The 24,735-nt window shown below is 37.1% G+C and overlaps 4 protein-coding genes across 5 annotated transcripts in view; 1 reads left to right on the top strand and 3 right to left on the bottom strand.

Moving 5' to 3' along the window:
- Positions 1-7,520, bottom strand: part of agtpbp1 (ATP/GTP binding protein 1) — a 30,916-nt gene extending 23,396 nt beyond the window's left edge. The window contains 3 exon segments of the mRNA XM_034691291.1: positions 3,243-3,373; positions 5,420-5,478; positions 7,214-7,520. Of these exon segments, the coding sequence (XP_034547182.1) occupies positions 3,243-3,373; positions 5,420-5,451 (163 nt within the window). The 5' untranslated portion in view covers positions 5,452-5,478; positions 7,214-7,520.
- Positions 7,016-15,171, top strand: naa35 (N-alpha-acetyltransferase 35, NatC auxiliary subunit). 2 transcript variants are annotated; one of them, XM_034691290.1, is made up of 24 exons: positions 7,016-7,368; positions 7,474-7,646; positions 8,803-8,931; positions 9,039-9,072; positions 9,237-9,351; positions 9,526-9,600; positions 10,034-10,201; positions 10,427-10,493; positions 10,623-10,666; positions 10,778-10,828; positions 11,294-11,377; positions 11,519-11,633; positions 11,781-11,959; positions 12,108-12,167; positions 12,272-12,378; positions 12,524-12,590; positions 12,800-12,898; positions 13,138-13,316; positions 13,464-13,600; positions 13,733-13,800; positions 13,874-14,014; positions 14,177-14,299; positions 14,421-14,501; positions 14,693-15,171. In XM_034691290.1, the coding sequence occupies exons 3-24, from the start codon at positions 8,811-8,813 to the stop codon at positions 14,750-14,752; spliced, it is 2,175 nt and encodes a 724-aa protein (XP_034547181.1). In that variant the 5' UTR covers positions 7,016-7,368; positions 7,474-7,646; positions 8,803-8,810; the 3' UTR covers positions 14,753-15,171. The 2 variants fall into 2 exon arrangements, with proteins under 2 accessions (XP_034547181.1, XP_034547180.1); XM_034691289.1 differs by lacking the exon at positions 7,016-7,368 and having other exon boundaries at positions 7,395-7,646.
- Positions 15,172-16,560: 1,389 nt separating this feature from the next.
- LOC117818995 (trypsin-3-like) lies at positions 16,561-20,099 on the bottom strand. Its single transcript, XM_034692170.1, has 6 exons — positions 20,082-20,099; positions 18,245-18,360; positions 17,955-18,117; positions 17,307-17,551; positions 17,083-17,222; positions 16,561-16,981 (listed from the first exon to the last, which is right to left on the bottom strand). Exons 2-6 carry the CDS (start codon positions 18,279-18,281, stop codon positions 16,832-16,834), a joined length of 735 nt encoding a protein of 244 aa, XP_034548061.1. The 5' UTR covers positions 18,282-18,360; positions 20,082-20,099; the 3' UTR covers positions 16,561-16,831.
- Positions 20,100-21,274: 1,175 nt separating this feature from the next.
- On the bottom strand, positions 21,275-23,929 carry LOC117818994 (submandibular glandular kallikrein-9-like). Its single transcript, XM_034692169.1, has 5 exons — positions 23,809-23,929; positions 23,464-23,626; positions 21,757-22,022; positions 21,533-21,672; positions 21,275-21,431 (listed from the first exon to the last, which is right to left on the bottom strand). The coding sequence occupies exons 1-5, from the start codon at positions 23,843-23,845 to the stop codon at positions 21,282-21,284; spliced, it is 756 nt and encodes a 251-aa protein (XP_034548060.1). The 5' UTR covers positions 23,846-23,929; the 3' UTR covers positions 21,275-21,281.
- Positions 23,930-24,735: the final 806 nt, after the last annotated feature.

A 24,735-nucleotide genomic window follows, 5' to 3' on the forward strand; every position in this document is an offset into this window, starting at 1 on the left:
TTTAGTCGCTTGCATTAAAAAAAGGCAACTCATCTCTTTTCTTCAATTAATGCTTAAAATTATTAACATTTTTTTATTAATGATTAATCTTGCAACCATATTTCAACACACTGATTACAAAATGTCCATCAGCTTTAAAAATAAACCTAAGAGCTCAAAAGCTGTTTAATTCACTGAAAGATAGAAGCTACATTTTTATATTTGAAAAGCCGTCTCCAAAGAAACTCTATTTTTCCCTTACAAAGGAAAAAGCAGGCTCAGGTATCATAAAACGTTTCTCTTTTCTTTTAATTAACTAATTGCCAAAGCATCAGAGCGATGATTCCTGCTCCAGAGATTTCCATTCATTCGGCTGCACAGAGTGGCAGAGAGACACCCTGCTAAGACCCGGAGACACACTCATGTTTCACTCTGCTCTACACAGAGACGCAGCACAAAGCCTTCTTCTTCTGCTGTCAGATCTTCTTCTCTGCTCTCCTTTCAAAACAGTAATCAGATAACTACAACAGGATACATTGTATAAATCTATCCACACTTTGACTACCCAATCTCTATTTACAAAGCACCTGCTCCCAACACGTTTTTAATAAATCAACCTACTTGACGTGATATTTTTACATCAGGAATTATTCATCAGGGTCAGTCCACAGGAGTCGACATAGCATAACAGCATACGCCATACAAGTGGTTTAAATGTAGGAAACTGCCCTATATGATGTTACTTTTATTGGCTTCAAGTGGGTTTAAAGACTGCAAGTATTAGAATGAAAAAAACAAGGGTGTGAAGTTAAAAAGAATTTAGCTCAACAAACCTCTGTGACTCCCCCACACCTGTGCCTCAGGCTATCAACTCAAAGCTACATCAGAAAACACTGACTAAGCTGTGGCTGGAAAAGTCGCATTGAAGGACAGGTTTGGAAAACACAGTAAACTGTGTAAACAAAAAGGATCTATCCTTAGTTCAGCAAAGTCTTAAATACATTTTCTATCAGTCCAACAATTTTATAGAAGTGCATTAATAAATCTACGGAGTACTCATGAATCAACATGTAGACTATCTATACATTTATTTTCTTATTTTTATTACTATTATTACTCTTAATTTAATAAACATTGTTAAGTTCATTGCTTTATTCAGCTATTTACCTGTTTACTTATTAGAAGGTCATAAATACAATTATTTTATTTAATATTATTATCTTTATATCAATTTTATTTGTATGTTTATGTATGTATGTATGTATGTATGTATACATATATATATTTATTATTTCAATGTATGTATGTATGTATGTATATACAGTATATATATATATATATATATATATATATATATATATATATTTATTTATTATTTCAATGTATGTATGCATGTATGTATGTATGCATGTATGTATGTATGTATGTATGTATGTATGTATGTATGTATGTATGTACAGTATATATATATATTTATTATTTCAATGTATGTATGTATGCATATACAGTATATATATATTTATTATTTCAATGTATGTATGTATGCATATACAGTATATGTAGATTTATTATTTCCAAATATGTATGTATGTATGTATGTATGTATGTATGTATGTATGTATGTATGTATGTATGTATGTATGTATACATATATATATTTATTATTTCAATGTATGTATGTATGTATATACAGTATATATATATATATATATTTATTTATTATTTCAATGTATGTATGCATGTATATATGTATGTATGTATGTATGTACAGTATATATATATTTATTATTTCAATGTATGTATGTATGCATATACAGTATATATATATATTTATTATTTCAATGTATGTATGTATGTATATACAGTATATATATATATATATATATATATATATATATATATTTATTTATTATTTCAATGTATGTATGTATGTATGTATGTATGTATGTATGTATGTATGTATGTATGTATGTACGTACGTACAGTATACTGGGGGGGCAGGGGCCCCCCCAGCAGTGGCACCTGCCCCCTTGGAAGTACAGTAAATTTTATTTTCTATATAGCGCCAGATCACAGCAGAAGTAATTCAGGGTTACCTCTCTTATAGATCAGGTCATGGCACTGCAGGTGCATTCAGGGGCCGTCGTAAAAGTGCAATGCAGACCTGTATTTTTTGCGTTCATGGCATTTTTATTTGAATCAAGAGAATCAGATATAGTGGTCACATGAAGAATGTTTTATCTTGACTTTTTTGAAGGCTAGATTATTTAACTTAAGATATTCCAAAAGCAAAAGTGTTAAGAGTGAAATGTTGACGATTTTAATACGTGGTTGGTAGATAGATAGATAGATAGATAGATAGATAGATAGATGGATGGATAGATGTTTGAAATAATGGACCTGTATTGTAAAGTTTGCGTTTTGCAAATAAAAAACAAATCTTGAAAAAAATACAAAAAACATGTAGACTATCTGTGCTGGTGGGCATTTTTAATGCTGGGAAAATCAGCCAAAACCTGGCTGATTACCTGTCCACAGCATAGACTGTAAATAAAAAGGTCCACAGAGGTACAGGGCTTTCGCAGTCTTGCTCTTTAAGGTATGGAGAGGCTTGATCACTGGCAAGACAGTGATGCACCATACAATCTGTCAAGGGCTATAAAGTATGAGTTACATCAAATTTCTAAACTAAAATGGAAGACCTTGAAGCAAATTCTTAAGGATGTTGTTGCTTTTAGCATACCTGGTTAAACAACCCCCTCCTAGATAGTGCCTCTTTAATTGAGAAGTAATAATATACATTTTATTTAGAAGCGCCTTTCAAAACACTCAAGGTCGCTTTACAGAAAGTGTTAGTGCTTGTGAATTATACTTTGGTTCTCTGTGTGGATATGTCTGTAACTTTGTGTTTGTATTGCTGCTGACTGTCTTGGCCAGGTTTGCCTTGAAAAAGACATTTTTAAATCTCAATGGGACCAACCTGGTTCAAGAAATGTTCCAAACAGCATTACATTAAAGCATGAATAGTATGCAGAAATGTTGCAGTGCTAACAGTTTACCTTATTGCTCATGCTGAACTTCCTTACAGGGGCAAGTACCAAGAGGGGGCAGTGCTGCTCAATGCAATCAAACTTAACACCACTCTCCAGATATGACTGAACAGCTACATCAATACATTGAATTTGCTGCATTTACCTTTTCTATTGTTTCAGTGTGAGTTTACTGTATTGCATGTCACTGTGTGTTAGTGTATGTGCTCTCACCTTGAGTCTGTATGAGATGAAGTATCTTTGCCGTGATCTGTCTTGCTGTGTCAACGTCCCTCCCCATGGCCTCCCCATTCATCCTCTCCAGTTGGCCCAGCAGCATCAGTACCCTGGAGTTACTGGGAACACTGGAAATACACACGTTTACCCTTAGATTAAAGTGTGTTCAATAATTTATTCAAAAAATGTTGTATAGAGCCTTGCAGAAAGTATCAAGCAAGAAAGAAAGCAAGCATATTGGCATCCATCTTTAAAGGGAAGACATCAGTGTAACATAACACACAGCATTATGTTTCATGATTTTTGATTACAATTACACAACAAATGCCCACAATGAGTCACATACTGTATGTTTAAATCAAGATTAGAATCATAACCAACAAAAATATAATTTACATTTAAACAGAATGCTGCAATGAAAAACATATATACACCAGATAAAAACAGTGTTTGTATGTGCATACCAAGCTTGCATGATAAGTATGTTACGTGTGATATGATAGTTCAATATTGTGATTACATGAAGTGTGTTACATAAACTTAAGTTATAAGTGCATATTAGCTAAACTCACAGTTTCTATGTCTATCTGTTATTCTTCATTTTTTACACAATGCCTGTTTTCCAACTATCCCTCCTAAATGCAAAATAAGTCCAAAAAGCAGGGTCTTTTTTTAACCAGTAATAAGACATTTATTAATCTGGGAGCAGCTGATAGTTGCTTTCGTTTGAGCTGACTGCAGCAAAATAGCGTAAAAGCATGGCCTTTATTCTCAGGCTTCCATACAACAAATGAAATGTTCACATGTTGAGTGAAAAATGTTTGTCTAACTATTTTTCTTTTTCTTATTTATTGTAATAAAGTCTGAATTTGGGTGAGGTTTGTAGTTGAAATGGTTACTTGACTTTGTCAACTTTACAAAAAATGTTTTAAACAATACCGGCCACGGGGCACAGGGATCGTACAAGGGATTGAAAGATTTTTAACGTCCAGCCCAGGATGTAGTTTCTTTGGTGTTTTATTAACAACATAAAAGGCTTCTTTCAAATAATAGATAGTGTTTCGTGCTCTCACATCTTCCAGTAAAAAAAATATTCACCTCCCCTTCCTATCTTACCTGCCTATCTATACAAGTCAACCGGTGTGTGTAACAAAATATATTAATAACACCTAATGCATCAAAATTAATCCTATATTAACCTTAAATGAAATAACAATAAATGAATTGATTAAAGTAAAATAATCAATTACATGAAACAATTTAAATAGCTCTAACAGTAGTGAATGCTCATATTGCAATAATAATGAAACTGGGATTAATTGTGCAGCCCAAAGAAGTTCTGCACAAAATTACAAATAGGCAATCCATGTTGAACAGCATTCTTTAACATCACTATTTGGTTTATTTCTATACACGTGATGCATGATTCTGTCTCCTACGGGCCTTACTATTTCCTGGATGACCCATCCCCCATTTTTAACCTTAGCTTAGCAGCACTCAACTGGAAACACAAGGTCAGAGGTCAGTTGTTGGTACAGCAACTGCAAACATGGGAGAGAGAATCAAAAGTCTGTGGTTGTACCCAGTGGAGTTTCTGATATGTCCTTATAAAGACACAGAGAGCAGGAGACGTAGGGAAAGAGAGTCTGTGTGTGCTGGAGACAGAACAAGGAAAAAAGTGCAAAAATGTAATGCAAAAGAAAACAGTGACGGAGAAGTAAAGCCTGGATAAACACACTGCATAGGTCTCACAGAGGAACGCAGTTTATTTTACAGCGATGAAATAATAAATATGCAAACTTGATAAGGAGCGACACACTGAAACGAGTTTTCCTGTTTTGTATCCTCTCCAATGACGAGGTTATGTTAAGTAATAAGAATGAATACATGTGAAAGGTTCATGCCAGGACAACTAAATATCTTCAGTGGTGCACACACATGACACCTTTCACACAGCGATAGTTCAACAAGAAGACAAACAGTAGAGCTAGTGATGTACAGACAGCTACAAGGTAGTACAGTAGAGCACATTGAAGAAGGTCAAAGCAAGCACTCATGATGTTTATGATGGAAAAGCTTGTACTGATAATCACATACTGTACACATATCACGGCCTGCATGTGTCCGTGTATTCATTTAAATTAGCATTTTTTAAGTCGTGAACTAGAACTCACCCTTTCTCCGTGGCCATTTTGGGTTTGTTCATTTTCACAACATCAACATTTCATGTCGTCTGAAAAAAAGGACAAAATTAAGACATCAATGACAAAGAAAGATGATCAACCTCTTCCTCTTTGTGCTATTCTTTCCTTTGAAATTTAATGTTATGGTCAACCCCTGCATCTACAACAAACCAGATGATAAGAAATATTCCCTGACCATATAATTAATACCTCTCTTCTTCATATGAGTAACTCCTATGGGAGCTAGAGCAATCTGCAGCTGTAGATAGATGACTCACACTGACCAGGGCATTACTACTAAGAGATACATGGAACTTCTTGACTGATTTAATGCAAAACGAAAGAGGCTGCCTTTCATGCCATAGATCTCAAATTTCAACATACAAAGGACCTGCAGACATGGTTATCTGAGGACAAGGTCTGAACAAAGCAATACCTGATTGTGTTTGTGCATTACTTTAAACACCCATGGGTCAAAAGGTATTTTCAAAAATGATAAATCATTCATGAAGAGCACCCAGCTCCAACAACAGTCCAGAGTAACACATTTTTAGAAGTCTCTCGAGAGTTTATATTATGGCAGATGGTGAATACAGGAATGTTTATGGATTGGGATAAGATGAGTCATAAATGATGCTGATGAAACTGATAGAGCAATCAGTCTACAACACTAGAGTGGAAAAAGATAAATAAAAATATTTAAACAAATTGAAAGTTTATATAGTGCTAATATGTGACAGTCACATATTCAAATCTAATAAAAAAAAAAACATACAATACAAATAGCAGAGAAAAAGGATCAACATCAGCATCAACTGAAGACTCAAACAGCTACTACCGCATCCTCAATATTGCAATATTGCACAATTTCCCTCTGCTTCACAACTTTCATATACTGTACAAGTATTGCACTGTTTGCACTCTTCTGGCAATTTTATATTTCTATTTGTACATTTTTCTATATATTTATATTTTTGTCTTCTATTTTATTGTATTTTGTATTTAAACAGAGAGAAGTCAGACGAAATTTGTACTTGTACAACGACAATAATAAAGCTGATTCTGATTCTGATTCTGAACAGAAGGTTAGATGCTGCCAGTCTCCGTCAAATAAAAAAAATTATAAAATCAAATCTAAGCAGCCTCACCTTTACTCCTTGTTCAAGACCATAGACTGTATATACAGTCTATGATCAAGCCTCTCCATACCTTAAAGAGCAAGACTGCGAAAGCCCTGTACCTCTGTGGACCTTTTTATTTACAGTCTATGCTGTGGACAGGTACAGCCCTGAGAAGCACACCTGAAACCTGAGGTCATACTCTGGTATGTCTGATCAGAGGCGGAGCACAAATGTAGCTTGAAGCCAGACCATTAAGAGTCTTATACGTTAAGGATAATCTACAGAAGCTTTCCTCGAGGCAATTGTTAAACAGATCTGTTGTGGGTGACAGATTATAGGACAGTCTGGCGGCCCTGAAGGGGTTTCATGCACAAACCAGAATAAAACTCAAATCCTAATTTTTTGTCAGTCATGTCATGAGCCGATCGGGAAACTGAGGTTAGTCATGATCCATATGTAATTGCTGTTTTGCTATACGATCAGTGAGATAACTGGTGTCCGCTCGCTGCACCTGCTAGACTAGTCAGTCATTGACGGCTGTCTGCGACAGCAGGCTAGCTAACGGAGAATAAGCTAACAATAATGCTACATACATAGCATATGAGCAATGCTAGCCAACGCAAATAGCTTTTTTTTTTCTGAAAATAACGAGGATTTTACTAACCTGTATAAAACGGATCTGCTGTCCCATGCAGGGAGGACCAATACCAAGTTATGTCAGAGCGCTGCTGTGTGCTTGTGCGTCGCCTGAAACGCCCTGATGATGTTGTGATGAGACCTGCACCCCGACCTGTCACTGTGTCTGTGAACAACGCGAGAGTATGTTCCTCTACGGGGTTTAGTCTCTTTAAAGGTTTCCGGATAAACCAGGTTCATTGTTTGCTTTATCTGAAAGTAGCTTTTGTAACAGTTTTTTCCCCTCAGCTCGTCTGTTTACAAGTGATAAGCTTTTCTCCTGGAGTTTTATCTCCATCATGATATCCAAGGACTACAACTACCAGGAGGACGCTGGTCTATGACGTCATATCAATGCGCCGATCATTACAGTCTTTGAAGAGAGATCATTATTAGCTTCATGGTTGCTCCTAAATACTAAGGTATGTGCCCCTTTTTTAATGAATTTAATGCTTTTTTATTAACCATTTCTAATCGATTAGCCTTTCAGAGGAATAATATTCAGGGTTGTGCTTTGGAAACGTCCACTGTTGGCAAAACAGCTTGTTAGAAGACGTTAGGCTGACTACACTAACGTTGGTGATAGCTAGCTTACATGTCCTATCTCACGCTTTTTGACAATTTTAATGAATACAATAAACTCTATATCACTCCTGCTTATGAGTTTTCCTATTTTTCAAACAGGGAAAATGAAGGATAGGCTAAATGGGCTCACAGATGGTCACTTTTGCTCATAGCACATTGGCTAGATCTAAACTAAAATGGGTTTGGAACAGCTGATGGATGTGTCATTAGTATCTATCTGTAAGTGTTCTTCTGTGAATCAGTAATAGATGAATGGATGAGTCTTAGTAAAAATGTGTTTTTCACAGTATTTTCATGTTATTGGTGTATAAGGCTGATGTTGTCGACTGCACCCAGGCGTGCAATTTACACCTTCTTTGGCTCTATTTTAGCTTCAAGTCAGTTCACAGAGCATGATGTTAATCCTCTACTGTTGCCCCAAACCATCAAATCCTCCCTGTCAGTCCATCCAGGAGTGGAGTACAAGTATAAACAAAGTCAATCGGAATGCTTTCGTTGATTAAGAGAAAATAATAGAGATTTTACAATAAATGTAAATAAGTAACGTCTGTTGTATTTACTTACTTACATTATAAACATTAATTTAATGTTACGATTTTTTCTTTGATGCAGATTTTGAATAACATGGACAGCAGGTTACTGAAGATCAGGATTATAGAAGCAAGGAATCATATCATTGAGTTTGGAGTTAATTCTGAAAACAGCAATTCTTGAATGAAGAAAAAAATCACTATATGCAATTTATTACTTTTTGAAATATCAGGAGAGTATTCTGTTAAACTGCCTCTCATTGAAGCCATTAAAATCAACAATAAAAACATAACAGGTAGTTGTTATTTGATATTTCTTATCTCCAAAAAGGCAAACAGATCATACTATTAAGTTGTTTTTCTACATGTTTTAATTTGCTGCTGGATTCTGCTGTTTGTTTGAGCTGATAATGTTGTTATTTTTTTGTACTCTTTTCATCATTTTTTTCTGGCTTTTCTCTAGAAGTCACCATGGTGATGAAATCAGCGGTTGAAGATGATGATGCCGGCTGGGGGCTGGGCATCCCCGAAAAAATGAGGAACAATGCCAACTGGGTTGATATTACCCATGAATTCAAGGGTGCATGCAAAGGTACAGATTCTGTCAGTGACTGTTTGTGTGAGTAAAAGGTGTTTTACTCAAGGGACTGACGTGTTTCTCCTTTTATCTTGTATCATCCTCATCCTAAATTACTGTAGAGTTGAACCTTGGAGAGCTGCTACATGACAAACTGTGAGTATTTGGATACGTCTGAAGGGCAGTTTGCTGAGTTTCTTTTCCCCAGAGCCTGAAAACTTTTATGCACATTTCCAAACATTGATAAGAAAGTAATGCTGCATGATCCTTTTATTCTTTGTGAAAACACATATTCAAAACATGGATCTCTCTGATGGCAGGTTTGGCCTGTTTGAGGCCATGTCAGCCATAGAGATGATGGATCCAAAGATGGACGCAGGAATGATCGGAAACCAGGTCAACAGGAAAGTGCTCAACTTTGAACAAGCTATCAAGGTACCGTGCTGCTGAAGTCTGACTGCTGTTCAATGAGAACAGTACATTGTCAGGAATAAGAACAGAAGGTCTCCGTTTCTTGATTGAACATTAAAACTGTGATGCAATAATCAGTTGATTAACATTAAAATACATTGGTTCTTTGTTTGTATCACTTCCATGTTTTCAATGTAGGAGGGAGCCATCAAGGTGAAAGATCTCAGTCTCCCTGAACTCATTGGGATCATAGACACATGTTTCTGCTGTTTGGTGAGTGTTACTTTATTATCCTGGACACTGCGACTTTTAAGAAAAAATATTCCTTTGAATACAGATCTATTAGGTTTGTATTCGACTGGCCTATTCAGGGCACATATTGAGTTTCTCCCCTCCACATGCATCATCAAGATTAGGTTACTCGATATCACTGATCTTTAAAGTGTACGAAACCAGAAAACATAGAAAAATACATTCTCTTGATGTGGCACAGGTTTTTTGAATATCAGATTTTTATCACAGAAGATGTATTTTAGTAAATTGCAAACTTCTCTCACTCTCTTTTTTTAAACTGATGGCAGAAAAAAACATCAAAATGTCATTCTGATGTTTACACTGAACATAACAGGTCCTTTGAACAGTAATAGAGCTCCATCTGAGAGCCCCAACAGCACTCAGATGTTTCATGTTTTCTATATATTCTTAGATCACTTGGCTGGAGGGCCACTCCCTGGCACAGACCGTGTTCACCTGTCTGTATGTCCATAACCCAGACCTGATAGAGGAGCCGTCCCTCAAAGCCTTCGCTCTGGGCATCCTGAAGGTGTGTGACATAGCACGAGAGAAGGTCAACAAAGCTGCTGTGTTTGAGGAGGTGAGTAACTCTCCAGTGTCTGTCAGAGTCATCTATGATTCAGCACTGATTACATCTGAAAGGGGCATTAACGTTACAAGGAGGCAGGTTTCATATGAATATGCTTTTGATTAATTTCTAAGGATCTTGTGGATCAATCATCTAAAAAAATGTAATGAACTCAATTCTCACTGAGCTATTGGGTATTCAGTGTCATGTTTATGTTGTACTTCACTTTGTCTGTAGGAGGACTTCCAGGCCATGACCTATGGCTTCAAGATGGCCAATAATGTGACAGACCTCCGTGTGACGGGTACTAACTCTCTCTCAATGATAGTTCATGAAGGCCTCAGCTCTAATATACAGCTGAGACTGATACAGATGAATACTGTGGAATCAGAACAACAGGGATGTCATGTCTGTCATTTGTCCTGCCTGTCAGGTATGCTGAAAGATGTGGAGGATGAGTTGCAGAGGAAAGTGAAGGTATTTGTCAGTACCCACATTCTTTACCAGTTATATAAAACGTAAAATAATACTCTAAATGATTTATTATATGCTTTATATTATACAATGGTTTCTCTCCCACCACCTCAGAGCACTCGCATTCGCCAGGGGGAGCAGCGAAACCCAGAGGTTGAGGTGGAGGTAAGTTAGGTCACTCCTCACTATCGATAAAAAAAAGTGTTTCTTGCAGAGTTTTTTTTTAATGAACGATTTTAAATTGGATCAAGACCATCTGAAAGTCTCTTGATTTTGAAAAGACTACAAGTTTACAATCAGACTGAAACAGCTCTTGTTGAGATTAGTGCCCAACATTTCGGCTACAGAGTAAACCTTGAACTCTCCTTTACATCCTTTGTTTTCCCTCTACTATCTTTGATTAGTGTGGGATAAAATACGACCTCAGGAGACTCTTCTGTGGAATTTGCAACTGTTACAACAGTTAGAATAATGCAGACGAAAGAAAAAATTGAACCCAAAAATGGACTTGGTCTAAACTTGATAAAAATGTAGCCTCTGTGGTTGCTTGGAGATTCCAAGACTAGGTGTATTAATAGATGTTCATGCACATGGGAGCCTGTTTGATGTTCTCATGCTTTATTTTTACAGCATCAGCAGTTTCTGGCACTTTTCAACAGGATCAAGTTTACTCGCCTTCTGCTGACTGCACTGATCACCTTTACCAAGAAGGAGGTAATACACATCCGAACCTGCACAATGAGACAATGACAGTTAATAATGTCTACCACATGGATTTCAAAATTTTCCTACATGGAAACTCGTATTTACATTTCTCCTTTTGTTTGTTATTGTTTATGTTGCGTCTGTTTTTAGACGAGTTCGGTGGGAGAGGCCCAGAAGCTTGTGGCTCAGGCAGCCGACCTCTTATCGCCCATTCATTCCAGCATTCAGCACGGCATCCAGTCACAGAACGACACCACTAAAGGAGGTAATTCACACACCTACACACCACTAATATACTTGCATCCTGCCCCTCACCACTACATTAAGCTAAGATAGTCTCTTTGGGAAGATCACTCTGGGATTACAGTGTTGCTTGGATAACCTTCAGTGTTTCCTCCTGTGTATACTCTAGACCACCCCATCATGATGGGCTTTGAGCCCCTTGTAAATCAAAGACTGCTACCACCCACCTTTCCCCGCTATGCAAAGATCATTAAGAGAGAGGACATGGTGGCCTACTTTGGGAAGCTTATTGAACGAATCAAGACTGTGTGTGATGTGATCAACACCACCAACCTGCACGGCATCCTGGTAAATACAGTTCTTTGGACATTAACTTTACACTGAAGCAGCTTTTGCAGTGTTGCATGTTGTTGTTACATCACATTTTATTTGACATTTTTATTCATCTTTTTAGACATTTAATATGAGAAATAAATATGTTTTGTTTTTTTACCAGGACTTCTTCTGTGAGTTCAGTGAGCAGTCTCCCTGTGTGCTCTCCAGATCTCTACTTCAGGTAAGTTAATCATCTCTGCTGTGGTTCTGAAGGGTCACTGCTCTATCTCAGATGAACAGTCTCACTGAGTACAAGAACTAAAGACATGTTTCCCCTCAATGCAGACAACGTTCCTGATAGATAATAAGAAAGTGTTTGGGACCCACCTGATGCAGGACATGATCAAAGATGCTCTGAGATACTTTGTCAGCCCCCCTGTGCTCTCCTACAAGTAAGTCTGCCATTGCTTAAACAATTTATGTCATTCAACATTTTTCTGACTGTGTATGAGCATGAGATCCAGACTCAAGCTTCATGTGTTGCCTGATAAGTTGACTTGAGATTTGATGTGTTTTTGTACACCTGTCCTTCCTCAGGTGTTGTCTGTTCAACAACCACCAGGCCAAGGACTACATCGACTCCTTTGTTACACACTGTTCCAGGGTATGCTACTTTTACTCTGGAGAGTTGTCATGCGTCTGTCTGCTGAATTCTTGTAGTCTTTAGGTTCTTCAGTTTCAGGAATTCTAGACATGTTGGATGTTGGGTGTAACACTGAAAGCTATGGCTAGTCTTACATCAGCACACACATGGTGAAGAGGTGAAGCTTTAAAGATATTAGCATACTAGTGTTCCTTATTTTCTCCCTACAGCCGTTCTGCAGTCTGATACAGATCCACGGACACAACCGAGCTCGGCAGCGAGACAAGCTGGGTCACATTCTTGAAGAGTTTGCCACGCTGCAGGATGAAGTAAACTACACTTTTAATTGATATTTTAAAAAACATAAACAAATTGAAACTGGGTCGTTTTTCCTGATTGTTGTAGATATTTATGAGACATTCCCTGAGAGAATAATGTTTTTAAACTTTATCCTTGACTCAAGCAACCTGCAGACACCTCCCCTGCTTCCCCCCACTTTGATAAAAAACAAACTAATTGTTGTGATTCTTGACTTAAAAAAACAAAATAATGATTTTGTGCTTTGTAGGCAGAGAAGGTTGATGCAGCTCTTCATGGCCTGCTAATGAAACTCGAGCCTCAGCGACAGCACCTAGCCTGCCTCGGCACCTGGATTCTGTACCACAACCTGAGGATCATGATCCAGTACTTGCTGAGCGGCTTTGAGCTGGAGCTGTACAGCATGCACGAGTACTATTACATCTACTGGTGAGAGCACACACACACATGCTTTGTCTGTTGTTCACCTTGACCGGAAGGCACAAACTCACAGTCAAGGTGCACAAAGGGAAACCCTGCTACGGTTACACTTCCGTTAATGTATGATTGAACATGTGCTTTCGTTTTCCGCCGCAGGTACCTGTCAGAGTTCCTTTACGCGTGGCTGATGTCCACTCTGAGCAGGGCCGACTCTTCTCAGATGGCAGAGGAGCGGATTATGGAGGAGCAGTTGAAAGGCCGCAGCAGCAAAAAGACAAAAAAGAAGAAAAAAGGTGCGCTGTGTTGTAGTCTCTGTACACACCATGTTAACCAAAAGCTGCACAGAGACAGCGTGTCATTAAATGTGTGGATGGGATCTTCTTGTCACTTCTTGTCCTAATGATGTGTTTTGGCTTCCTGTGCAGTTCGCCCACTCAGCAAGGAGATCACTATGAGCCAAGCATACCAGAACATGTGTGCTGGCATGTACAAGGTATGACGTCAGTTGCACTTTTGACCCTTTTGCCCACTGCGCTTGTACCCATCAACTGTTTCTCTCTCCTCAGACTATGGTAGCTTTGGATATGGATGGAAAGGTGCGTAAGCCTCAGTTTGAGTTGGACAGTGAGCAGGTCCGCTATGAGCATCGCTTCGCCCCCTTTAACAGCGTGGTCACCCCCCCACCTGTGCACTACATCCAGTTCAAGGTACCAAAGCCGTCTCTCTATGTTCTGTTTCCTCCTCCACCACTCCATTTATTGACACTTCCCTGGATTATGTTCCTGTAACTACATTCTATTGTACTGAATTTTTTTTTTTAACTGACTTACATTGAAATCCTCTAACTGTTCTCTTCTTCCTCTCTGTAGGAGATGTCTGATCTGAAGAAGTACAATCCTCCACCAGGCTCTGCGGACCTCTATCTGGCTGCCAGCAAACACTTCCAGCAGGCCAAGCTCATCCTAGAAAATGTGCCTAGTCCAGACCCTGAGGTTGGGAAGTTTTAAATAAATGTTAAAAATATCTTCTTTTAAAGGAAGCCCATTCTGTGTTTATGTACTCCTGTTTTTAGCATTTAAAATCAGTTAGTAAATGGTTAATGTTTGATTATAGGTGAACCGTATCCTGAAGGTGGCCAAGCCCAACATCGTAGTTATGAAGCTCCTGGCGGGAGGTCACAAGAAGGAGACAAAGGTAACCCAGAACACACACATTCCCTGGATTATCATCAGGTTATTTTGTCACTAATAATGCGAATTACAAACTTTGATGCAGAACACATGCAAAGAGAAATATTGCATTGTGATTGTTAACTCAAATGTTTGAACTGATGTTTAACATTGTAGAAACTCTGTAGATGTAAACCTAATTTTTGCCTCCCCTAGGTGCTCCCAGAATTTGATTTCTCAGCTCACAAGTACTTCCCTGTCGTCAAGATTATCTGATTCCTCTCTGAGAGTGTCATCACCAAGACTGTCAGCTGCAGAGACTAAGCCCTCACTTGAACAAGTGTGCAAATGCCCCGATCCAGTGTTTGTCTGAACTGTGTTTTTGTTATACAACTGGCTGTAAAGTAAAAAAAAACAACCTTATTTTTCTGCATAATGTGACAGAAACCAGGCCTGAGAACTTGTGAGTGGACCTGAATGAGTGACTTTATCCACATCTGCATTGTTTTGTCTGTTAGGAGGTTCTTTTGTACAAAAATTGTCCAATGAAAACTTTTATAAGCTGCCTTTAGAACATCCTGAAAAGTCTTTCAAAGTACAGCTGCATTGGAAGTAGGTGCATATCATTCAGTCATGTGAGACCTGTTTATGTATTTATGTGCTTATTTGAATAAAAATGTTGAGCCTGAAAATTCGACAGCATCTTGTTCATCTTTTTACAGTTTCATGTGCAGAGTCAAAGTGCATGTCTGAAGGCCTTTCATGGTTATCAGAAACACAAAAAGGTAGTGAAAAAAAAGTTTGGCTGTGAAACCAAACCTCCCAAAATTCAGTTAGATTACAAATTCACTCTTTGGACACATACAATGGCACGCACTGACCCACAGGTGGAGCTATGATACATGTTTTACAGTAATGTATAAATGATTACAGCCTATTTTTTACAAGACTGATCTACAGTTATCAACTTAAGATAGGTTTTAATACTAAGGTGTGTTAGGGCCACCTTATATGGAAAGAAGAGATTTCAAGATTAATGTTGTATGTTTAATTGAATGAAGTCACATTATGAGAATAAAGACAACATTTCAGTCTATGGTTAACCTGTGTGTTATTTTGAAGGGAAAGATCATGACTGCAACCCTTCAGCCGAGTGAACTAAAGGAATATATAATAATATAAATTATTTTAAACAATGTCTGTCCTTTTTTAAACCTGTTTTTATTTATCTACTCTAATTACAACCTTTGCATATCTATTGTATAATTTATTTTGTGTAAAGTGTCTTAGAGAAACTTTTAAAGCGCTTTTATAAATAACATGCATTATTATTATCATTATTATCATTATTATCATTATTATTATTATTATTATTATTATTATTATTATTATTATTATTATTATTATTATTATATTCTTATTCTTTTTATTTTTATTATAACTCAATACCCAGTCTTTTGACACATCAGCACAACAGTTTCAGGATTCTGAATCGATTGTGAAAGAAACTGTCTGTTTTGAAGAGGGGCAGACTGGAAGCCTGTGCATACAACCTTCAACAGCTGTCCTCAGCTGTTACAAGAGACTCCCCATAGTTAGCTAATAGCTAGCTACCATTCTAATATCATCCTATATGTTGTTTTAGCCTACAGATAGATTAGCCATAGCTCATAATTACGACCTCTTTCTCTTAAAACTACAACTGCATTGACCTACTTTAATCTGGTAAATTTACGACTTTATACTTGAAATTGTGTCTTTGTTTCTTCCCTAGTCTATCTATCTATCTATCTATCTATCTATCTATCTATCTATCTATCTATCTATCTATCTATCTATCTATCTATCTATCTATCTATTTGTATGTTTGTTCTGATGGAAAAATAGGTTCTAATGTGTTTTTCAGGTTGTGTGAAGTTACAATGTTCTGAATAAGTTTGGCTGTGCTCATGACCCTTTCAAAGTTGAAGCAAGCCATCTGTATTAAGTATGTATGGATGTATAATAGCAGTGAAAGTATTTTTGATATCAGACAGATGACATTCAAATATTTTGCAAAAGAAACAGAACCGATTTCACATGAATTATGAGAGACCACATTTAATAACGGAAATTGAGTTTACACACAATAAACAAGAATGTTAGTAAAGCCCACCGTCATATTTTTAAAGATAGCTTTCCAAATGACACTTTCATGTGATTGGTTTGGTAAAGTTTTCCCTGTTTTATGTTTTCTTCAAAGAGGATGAATTCAATATGTAGTAAAGTTAACATAGTGGGTATTTTTAATTCAAATTTAAATGATATGAGACAGATGTATATTTTTGTGATCTCATAATAAACCTGTGAAGTTTATCAAATATTTTCCTTCATGATCTTGTCAATCCACTTCCTGTAGAAGCAAATATCCAGCATAACAATGGGGTTTGCACACTTGTCCGTAGGGTTGCTGACAATGATCCCATACAGAAGGCCTTTATACTCCACAGCTGAGCCTGCATCACCCTGATGGAGAGAAATAAAGAACCTCTTTAAATATGTCATGGTACCAACTAAAGTAACACCAGTGGAATAATACCACAGATAAGATTATACAGTTCCCTTACATAGCAGGACTCCACACCAGCTTTAAAGGCACACATGGTGGTAGCTTCATCACTGTGGTATTTGCTGTCAGGCTTATCATTGTCACCACACGTGGACATTTCTGTGTTGGCACACATCAACCACCAGGCAGACTTGTCTTCTGTGGATTTAAAAGAACAGGATTAGAAAGTGACTTCTTATTTCACTCACTAATTTTAGTAACTGCATGAACTGTATTGCTCACTTGAGGTTTTTGCAGCTCCCTTGCCTCCAACCTGAACCTGCTGGCTCTGCTCTGGTCTGGTACACTCCTCAGGAGGAAGACTCACTGTGGGAAGTTTAGCGGATGCTGGCTTATTCAGTTTTATGAGCAGGATGTCATGGGGAAGCCCGTCCTCTTCTTTGAAAACAAACTGTTGTTTGGTTTCGATGGTTTGGGTCCTTTTTTTAAAAATAGAATAATTTTCACCAACCGTCACCTTTAGAAGCCTGAAAAAAATCAAAGATGAGATTTCAACAAAAATACCATGTAAAATCTACACTCTAAAATACGATGCAGAATATACACTATAAAAATATCACGAAAATATACACTATAAAAATTGCCATTCCAATTTGCCTTGTTATCTTAAAATCATTTGTATACCTTATGCAACCTGTTCATGCCTCAAAGTCAAAGAGCAGGTTTTGTTTAATTTGCTTTTTTTTTTGCAAATCCATAGATATTTTTCTCAACCCATAGCAACTGCATTTTATCCAAACTTCATTGCAGATTCTAACACCAGTTTAGAAAGTTTTGCATGATGATTTTTAAAAATGTATTCACACTTTCATTTTAAAGTGAATCCCATCAAAAGGGCACTATGTGAGAAACAGTGTTTATGTGTCTTACTGTTCTCCACAATGAGCAGCAGTGATGATCCATTGAGTGTTGAGCAGAGAGCCCCCGCAGAAAGTCTTCTTTTGGTCAGACTTGATCTCAACATGGTACTGCCTGTCCTTTTTGCATTTTTTACTCCCAAGAATCCTCTTCTCGATGGCACCCAGTGCAGCACCTTACAGGTGGGAAGAACATTTTATATGAACGAGTCAAGTTCAGGCACATAATTAGGCAAATGTTCAACTCTGCACTTGCAAATTTAATTCAGATGGATTGAGGAAGGTAGAATACATCCAACTCACCAGCGAACACCAAAGTGAAGACCAAGCAGAGCTTCATTGTCGTCCCCTTGATCACTTCAGAAGGTTGACTCCCTCTTAGTGGATCGCATGCTGCTTTTATACAGCTGGCTACCACTCTGGGAAATTATGGCATATTATAATTTTATATGAGGCCATTAGCACATTCCTAATCTGATAACTTGTGACATGTGAGAGGGGAGCAAGCAGAAGAATGGGACAGCAAAAAGACAATGTTAAATGATTATTAAAACAGCTGCTGAAAATGGAGGAAGAGGTTAGAGCACCATTCATTGCAATATTGTGTTTTTGCATATTCGTTCAGTACATCTATATTTAACCTTTACTTCCTTTCACCAACAGCATGTCAACTTCCATGTTTCAAAATAAATAGTTGTTCAGACACAAAAACAAAGCACTTATGTGGTGTTCAGGTGTGACCATCAGACATCATTAAACTGTCTGTAGTCACTAACAAAACCGTTGTTGATTCAATTCAAAATGTTTTAACAGTGATTTATGTCTTAAGCCAGGGCAGGGTTCCAACTCCTTTCCAGAGATCATTTTCCAGGACATTTCCAGGACATTTTCAGAGAAGTTTTGAACTCTCTCAGAGATTTAAAAAGTTTAAACTGTCTTCCTGCATAGCGATGTCCAATGTGATCAGCGCTGTCTAAAATGTGCAGTTTCTGTGCAGCTGTGTTGCTCTTTTTGTTCCATTTTTTTTCACTATCAGGAGTTTGCACTCCTGCTAGCTATAGTATGGTAATTGAGCTCTCAGTCTGTAGGGAAAGTTGAGAGGCACAGACCCCCAGCCCATGCCAGTCATGTTGGAATAATTTTCCAGGACAATATATGATTTTACAGGAAATTTTACTGTTTCTCCCATTTTCCAGATGGTCAACTGTTTTCCAGGTTTTCCAGGACCCTGCAGGGGTTCCCAAACTCTTCAGCCAGCAACCCCCAAAAAGTAGTGTTAGAGACCAGCGACCCCCTCTGTCCCTCGAGGTGGTTAATTTTCCTCACTGCTGTGGGAATACACCAAGAGGTAAATAAAAAAATAGACAAAATGGAACATAAAAAAGGCCCTAGCATACTTTATCTAGACCAGGGGTTCCTAAAGTGTGGGTCGGGACCCCCTGGGGGGTCACAAGACACAAATGGTGGGTCGTGTGATGTCTCCCAGATTTTTAATCTTTTTTTAAGTTATCTGAAAATAGTACACTTTACCCATTTTATTAAAAAATATTAACAAAAATAGTATCTAACCTTGAAAAAAGAAAATGTAATGAGTTTTTCTGCCTTTCTTTTTGCCAGATGACTCCTAAGTTTAGAGATAGTGAACAGTTAATTATCAAAAGCATCAGGAGCAGTAGGTTAATTCATAACAGCACAGGAAACAGCCACATGCTCATATTCCTGTGCTGTTGTAAATTAACTTGCAGCTAATGATGCAGTTGTTTATCTGGCTCAGTCACCTCAGAGGTCTTAAGGCAACAAAGAAAAGTAGAAAATAGATTTAAAAACACATTTACCATGGTACTATTTAAAATGTAACCACTATTTTCAACTATATCTTTATACTTATGTATAAATATGCAATATTAAATAGTTTCAGTCTTTGGAAGGCATTTTCTGACCCTCCTAAGTGTTTTGCTACCCCCACTTGGGAACCAGTCTTAGGCTAGGTAATGGTTTCCATGTACACCTGCACGCACGCACGTACGCTGGCAGGCAGGCAGGCAGGCAGGCAGGGAGGCAGGCAGGCAGGCAAACTATCCTTAAACCTATAGTTTATAATACAAATATATAATATTTACAACATTTCACCAAAACTCACAGTCAACTCAAAATTCAAACCAAAGACTGGAGTCCATCCTCCTTTTGACTTCAGTTCAGAAAACAGTAAATGTCTTTGCTCCTTTCAGAATCCCACACATGGAGAAAGTACAGTCATTTAAATATTATCTTACTTTATTGAACTTGACAGTTACAGTGAAAAGAGATATGTATACAAATCTTTAGAGAGCCCTTTCATTCTTTCTCATCTACATCCATTAAAATATATGGACCCTGTGGAGGTGGTGGCTGATGGGAGAGTTGCTGCCAAGCTGTCGTCTCTGATGAACATTTCTTTCCTATATTTATTCTTATTAAATTCTTGTACTGTACACCTTCTTGTTTGCTGCTGTAACTCCATGAATTTCCCCGTTGTGGGACGTATAAAGGAGTATCTTATCTTATCTTATCTTATAAGCCTGTTCACACAACCTTCAACAGCTGTTACAAGAGGCACCACCATTCTAATATCATCCTATATGTTGTTCATATATATATATGTCGTAATAACAACCTCTTTCTCTTAAAACTATAAATCTATCTATCTATCTATCTATCTATCTATCTATCTATCTATCTATCTATCTATCTATCTATCTATCTATCTATCTATCTATCTATCTATCTATCTATCTATCCATCTATCTATCTATCTATCTATCTATCTATCTATCTATCTATCTATCTATCTATCTATCTATTTATTTATTTGTATGTTTGTTCTGATGGAAAAATAGGTTCTAATGTGTTTTTCAGGTTGTGTGAAGTTACAATGTTCTGAATAAGTTTGGCTGTGCTCATGACCCTTTCAAAGTTGAAGCAAGCCATCTGTATTAAGTATGTATGGATGTATAATAGCAGTGAAAGTATTTTTGATGTCAGACAGATGACATTCAAATATTTTGCAAAAGAAACAGAACCGATTTCACATGAATTATGAGAGACCACATTTAATAACGGAAATTGAGTTTACACACAATAAACAAGAATGTTAGTAAAGCCCACCGTCATATTTTAAAGATAGCTTTCCAAATGACACTTTCATGTGATTGGTTTGGTAAAGTTTTCCCTGTTTATGTTTTCTTCAAAGAGGATGAATTCAATATGTAGTAAAGTTAACATAGTGGGTATTTTTAATTCAAATTTAAATGATATGAGACAGATGTATATTTTGTGATCTCATAATAACCTGTGAAGTTTATCAAATATTTTCCTTCATGATCTTGTCAATCCACTTCCTGTAGAAGCAAATATCCAGCATAACAATGGGGTTTGCACACTTGTCCGTAGGGTTGCTGACAATGATCCCATACAGAAGGCCTTTATACTCCACAGCTGAGCCTGCATCACCCTGATGGAGAGAAATAAAGAACCTCTTTAAATATGTCATGGTACCAACTAAAGTAACAGCAGTGGAATAATACCACAGATAAGATTATACAGTTCTCTTACGTAGCAGGACTCCACACCAGCTTTAAAGGCACACATGGTGGTAGCTTCATCACTGTGGTATTTGCTGTCAGGCTTATCATTGTCACCACATGTTGACATTTCTGTGATGGCACACATCAGCTTTCTTGGAGGTTTGTCTTCTGTGGATTTAAAAGAACAGGATTAGAAAGTGACTTCTTATTTCACTCACTAATTTTAGTAACTGCATGAACTGTATTGCTCACTTGAGGTTTCTGCAGCTCCCCTGCCTCCAACCTTAACCTGCTGGCTCTGCTCTGGTCTGGTACACTCCTCAGGAGGAAGACTCACTGTGGGAAATTTAGCATCTGATGGCTTATTCAGTTTTATGAGCAGGATGTCATGGGGAAGCCCGTCCTCTTCTTTGAAAACAAACTGTTGTTTAGTTTCGATGGTTTGCTTGTCTGTATTTGTAAAAGGATTTGAAAAGAAGGGTGCATCATAATTGACACCAACCGTCACCGTCAGACGCCTGAAACAAAATCAAAGAAGAGATTTCAACAAAAATACCATGTAAAATATGGGTGATACACTATAAAAGATATGTGAAATATACATTTTAAAAACACATTGTAATATATACACTATAAAAGATATGTGAAATATACATTTTAAAAAACACATTGTAATATATACACTATAAAAGATATCATGTAAAATCAAGCGTGCCGGATACGGCCCTGGTGGTGAGGCTTTCAGCAGTGTGACTGCCCCCTGGTGGCTGGCTGCAGTATAGTTCAAAAAATCTGTCTCCCCCATTCATTTGAATGGGGGAGCAGTCAAACTTTAAAAATAAATACACGTCGTACGAATGTTTCTCACATCCGTATGCTGTGGTTATATGTAGTTAGTATTTGACTGTTTTGTGTCCAAGGCCTCTTTTTTCTGAAAAGTTTCTTTTCGTTAGTTATTAGAGTTTAAAAACGGGGTTTTACTTCCTGGTTTCCTTTGATTCACAGCCGCCGTAGAACGAAACTTCAAAGGACACACAGCGTCTTGTGACGTTACGCTGTAGGGCGGAGCTTATTACAAAGGCTTCACAGGCTCTGGCTGCACAATGGCTGCGCCCAGGAGAGGGATTTTTTGGCTTCAGAACTGTACAACGGGAAGAGGCGGAGCAACGCTGTCCATTTTTATTTACAGTCTATGTGTAAATATATACTTTAAAAAATACCATGTAAAATATACACTATAAAAGATATGTAAATATACACTATAAAAGATATGTAAAATATACACTATAAAAAATATAATGTAAAATATACATAAAAAAATACTATGTAATAAAAAACACTATAAAAGATATCATGTAAAATATACATTTAAAAAAACACATTGTAATATATACACTATAAAAGATATCATGTAAAGTATATACTATAAAAGATGTGAAATATACACTATAAAAAATATTATGTAAAATATACATGAAAAATATTATGTAATATATACACTATAAAGATATAATGTAAAATATACACGATAAAAGATATAATGCAAAATATACACCATAAAGATACCACGTAAAATAAACACCATAAAAGATATCATGTAAAATATACACTATAAAAGATATAATGTAAAATAAAAACCAAAAATATATCATGTAAAATATACACAATAAGATTATCATTCTAATTTGTCTTGTTAACTTAATATCATTGGTATACCTTATGCAACCGTTCATGCCTCAAAGTCAAAGAGCAGGTTTTTTTTTTAATTTGCTTTTTTCTGCAAATCCATAGATATTTTTCTCAACCCATAGCAACTGCATTTTATCCAACTTCATTGCAGATTCTAACACCAGTTTAGAAAGTTTTGCATGATGATTTTTAAAAATGTATTCACACTTTAATTTAAAGTGAATCCCATCAAAAGGGCACTATGTGAGAAACAGTGTTTATGTGTCTTACTGTCCTCCACAATGAGCAGCAGTGATGATCCAGTGAGTGTTGAGCAAGAGAGCCCCGCAGAAAGTCTTCCTTTGGTCAGACTTGATCTTAACATGGTACTGCCTGTCCGTTTTGCATGGCAGACTCCCAAGAATCCTCTTCTCGATGGCACCCAGTGCAGCATCTTACAGGTGGGAAGAACATTTTATATGAACGAGTCAAGTTCAGGCAAATAATTAGGCAAATGTTCAACTCTGTACTTGTTCGACTCCCCCTTAAGTTTATCTACAAGAATATTGATTGCAGAGGACCGGTCTTGCAAATTAAATTCAGATGGATTGAGGAAGGTAAATACATCCCACTTACCAGCGAACACCAAAGTGAAGACCAAGCAGAGCTTCATTGTCGTCCCCTTGATCACTTCAGAAGGTTGACTCCCTCTTAGTGGATCGCATGCTGCTTTTATACAGCTGCTATCACACTGGGCAATTATGCTGTTATAATTTTATTGGAGGCCATTACCACATTCCTAATCTGATAACTCGTGACACGTGAGAGGGGAGCAAGCAGAAGACTGTTAAAACACAGCTGCTGAAAATGGAGAAGGGGGTTGGAGCACCATTCATTTCAATATTGTTGTGGTTTTTGTATATTCAGTACATCTGTATTTAACCTTTACTTCCTTTCACCAACAGCATGTCAACTTCCATGTTTCAATATAAATAGTTGTAAAGAAACAAAAACAAAGCACTGATGTGGTGTTCAGGTGTGACCATCAGACACATTAAACTGTCTGTAGTCACTAACAAAACTGTTGTTGATTAAATTCAAAATGTTGTAATTTTAACAGTGATTTATGTCTTAAGCCAGGGGTTCCAAACTCTTTAGCCTGTGACCCCCAAAATAGCAGTGCTGGAGACGAGTGACCCCCTCTGTCCCTCAAGGTGGTAAATGTTCCTCACTGCTGTGGGAACACACCAAGAGGCAAATAAAAAAAAAGTCAAAATAGAGCATTAAAAAAGCCTAGCATACTTAATCTAGACTAATAGACCACCTCAGAGGTCTTGAGGCAACAAAGAAACGTAGAAAAACAGATTTTTTAAAAACATTTACCATGGTTTTACTTAAAATGTAACCACTATTTCCACCTATATTTGTATACCTATTGTATAAAATATGCAATATGAAACAGTTTCATTCTTTGGAATGCATTTTTTCTCACCCCCCCCCCATCAGTGTTTTCATGACCCCCCACTTTGGAGACCACTCTCTTGGGCTATATAATTGTTTCCA

The sequence above is a fragment of the Notolabrus celidotus genome, chromosome 9, assembly GCF_009762535.1.
Source record: "Notolabrus celidotus isolate fNotCel1 chromosome 9, fNotCel1.pri, whole genome shotgun sequence".
Lineage (NCBI taxonomy): Eukaryota > Metazoa > Chordata > Actinopteri > Labriformes > Labridae > Notolabrus > Notolabrus celidotus.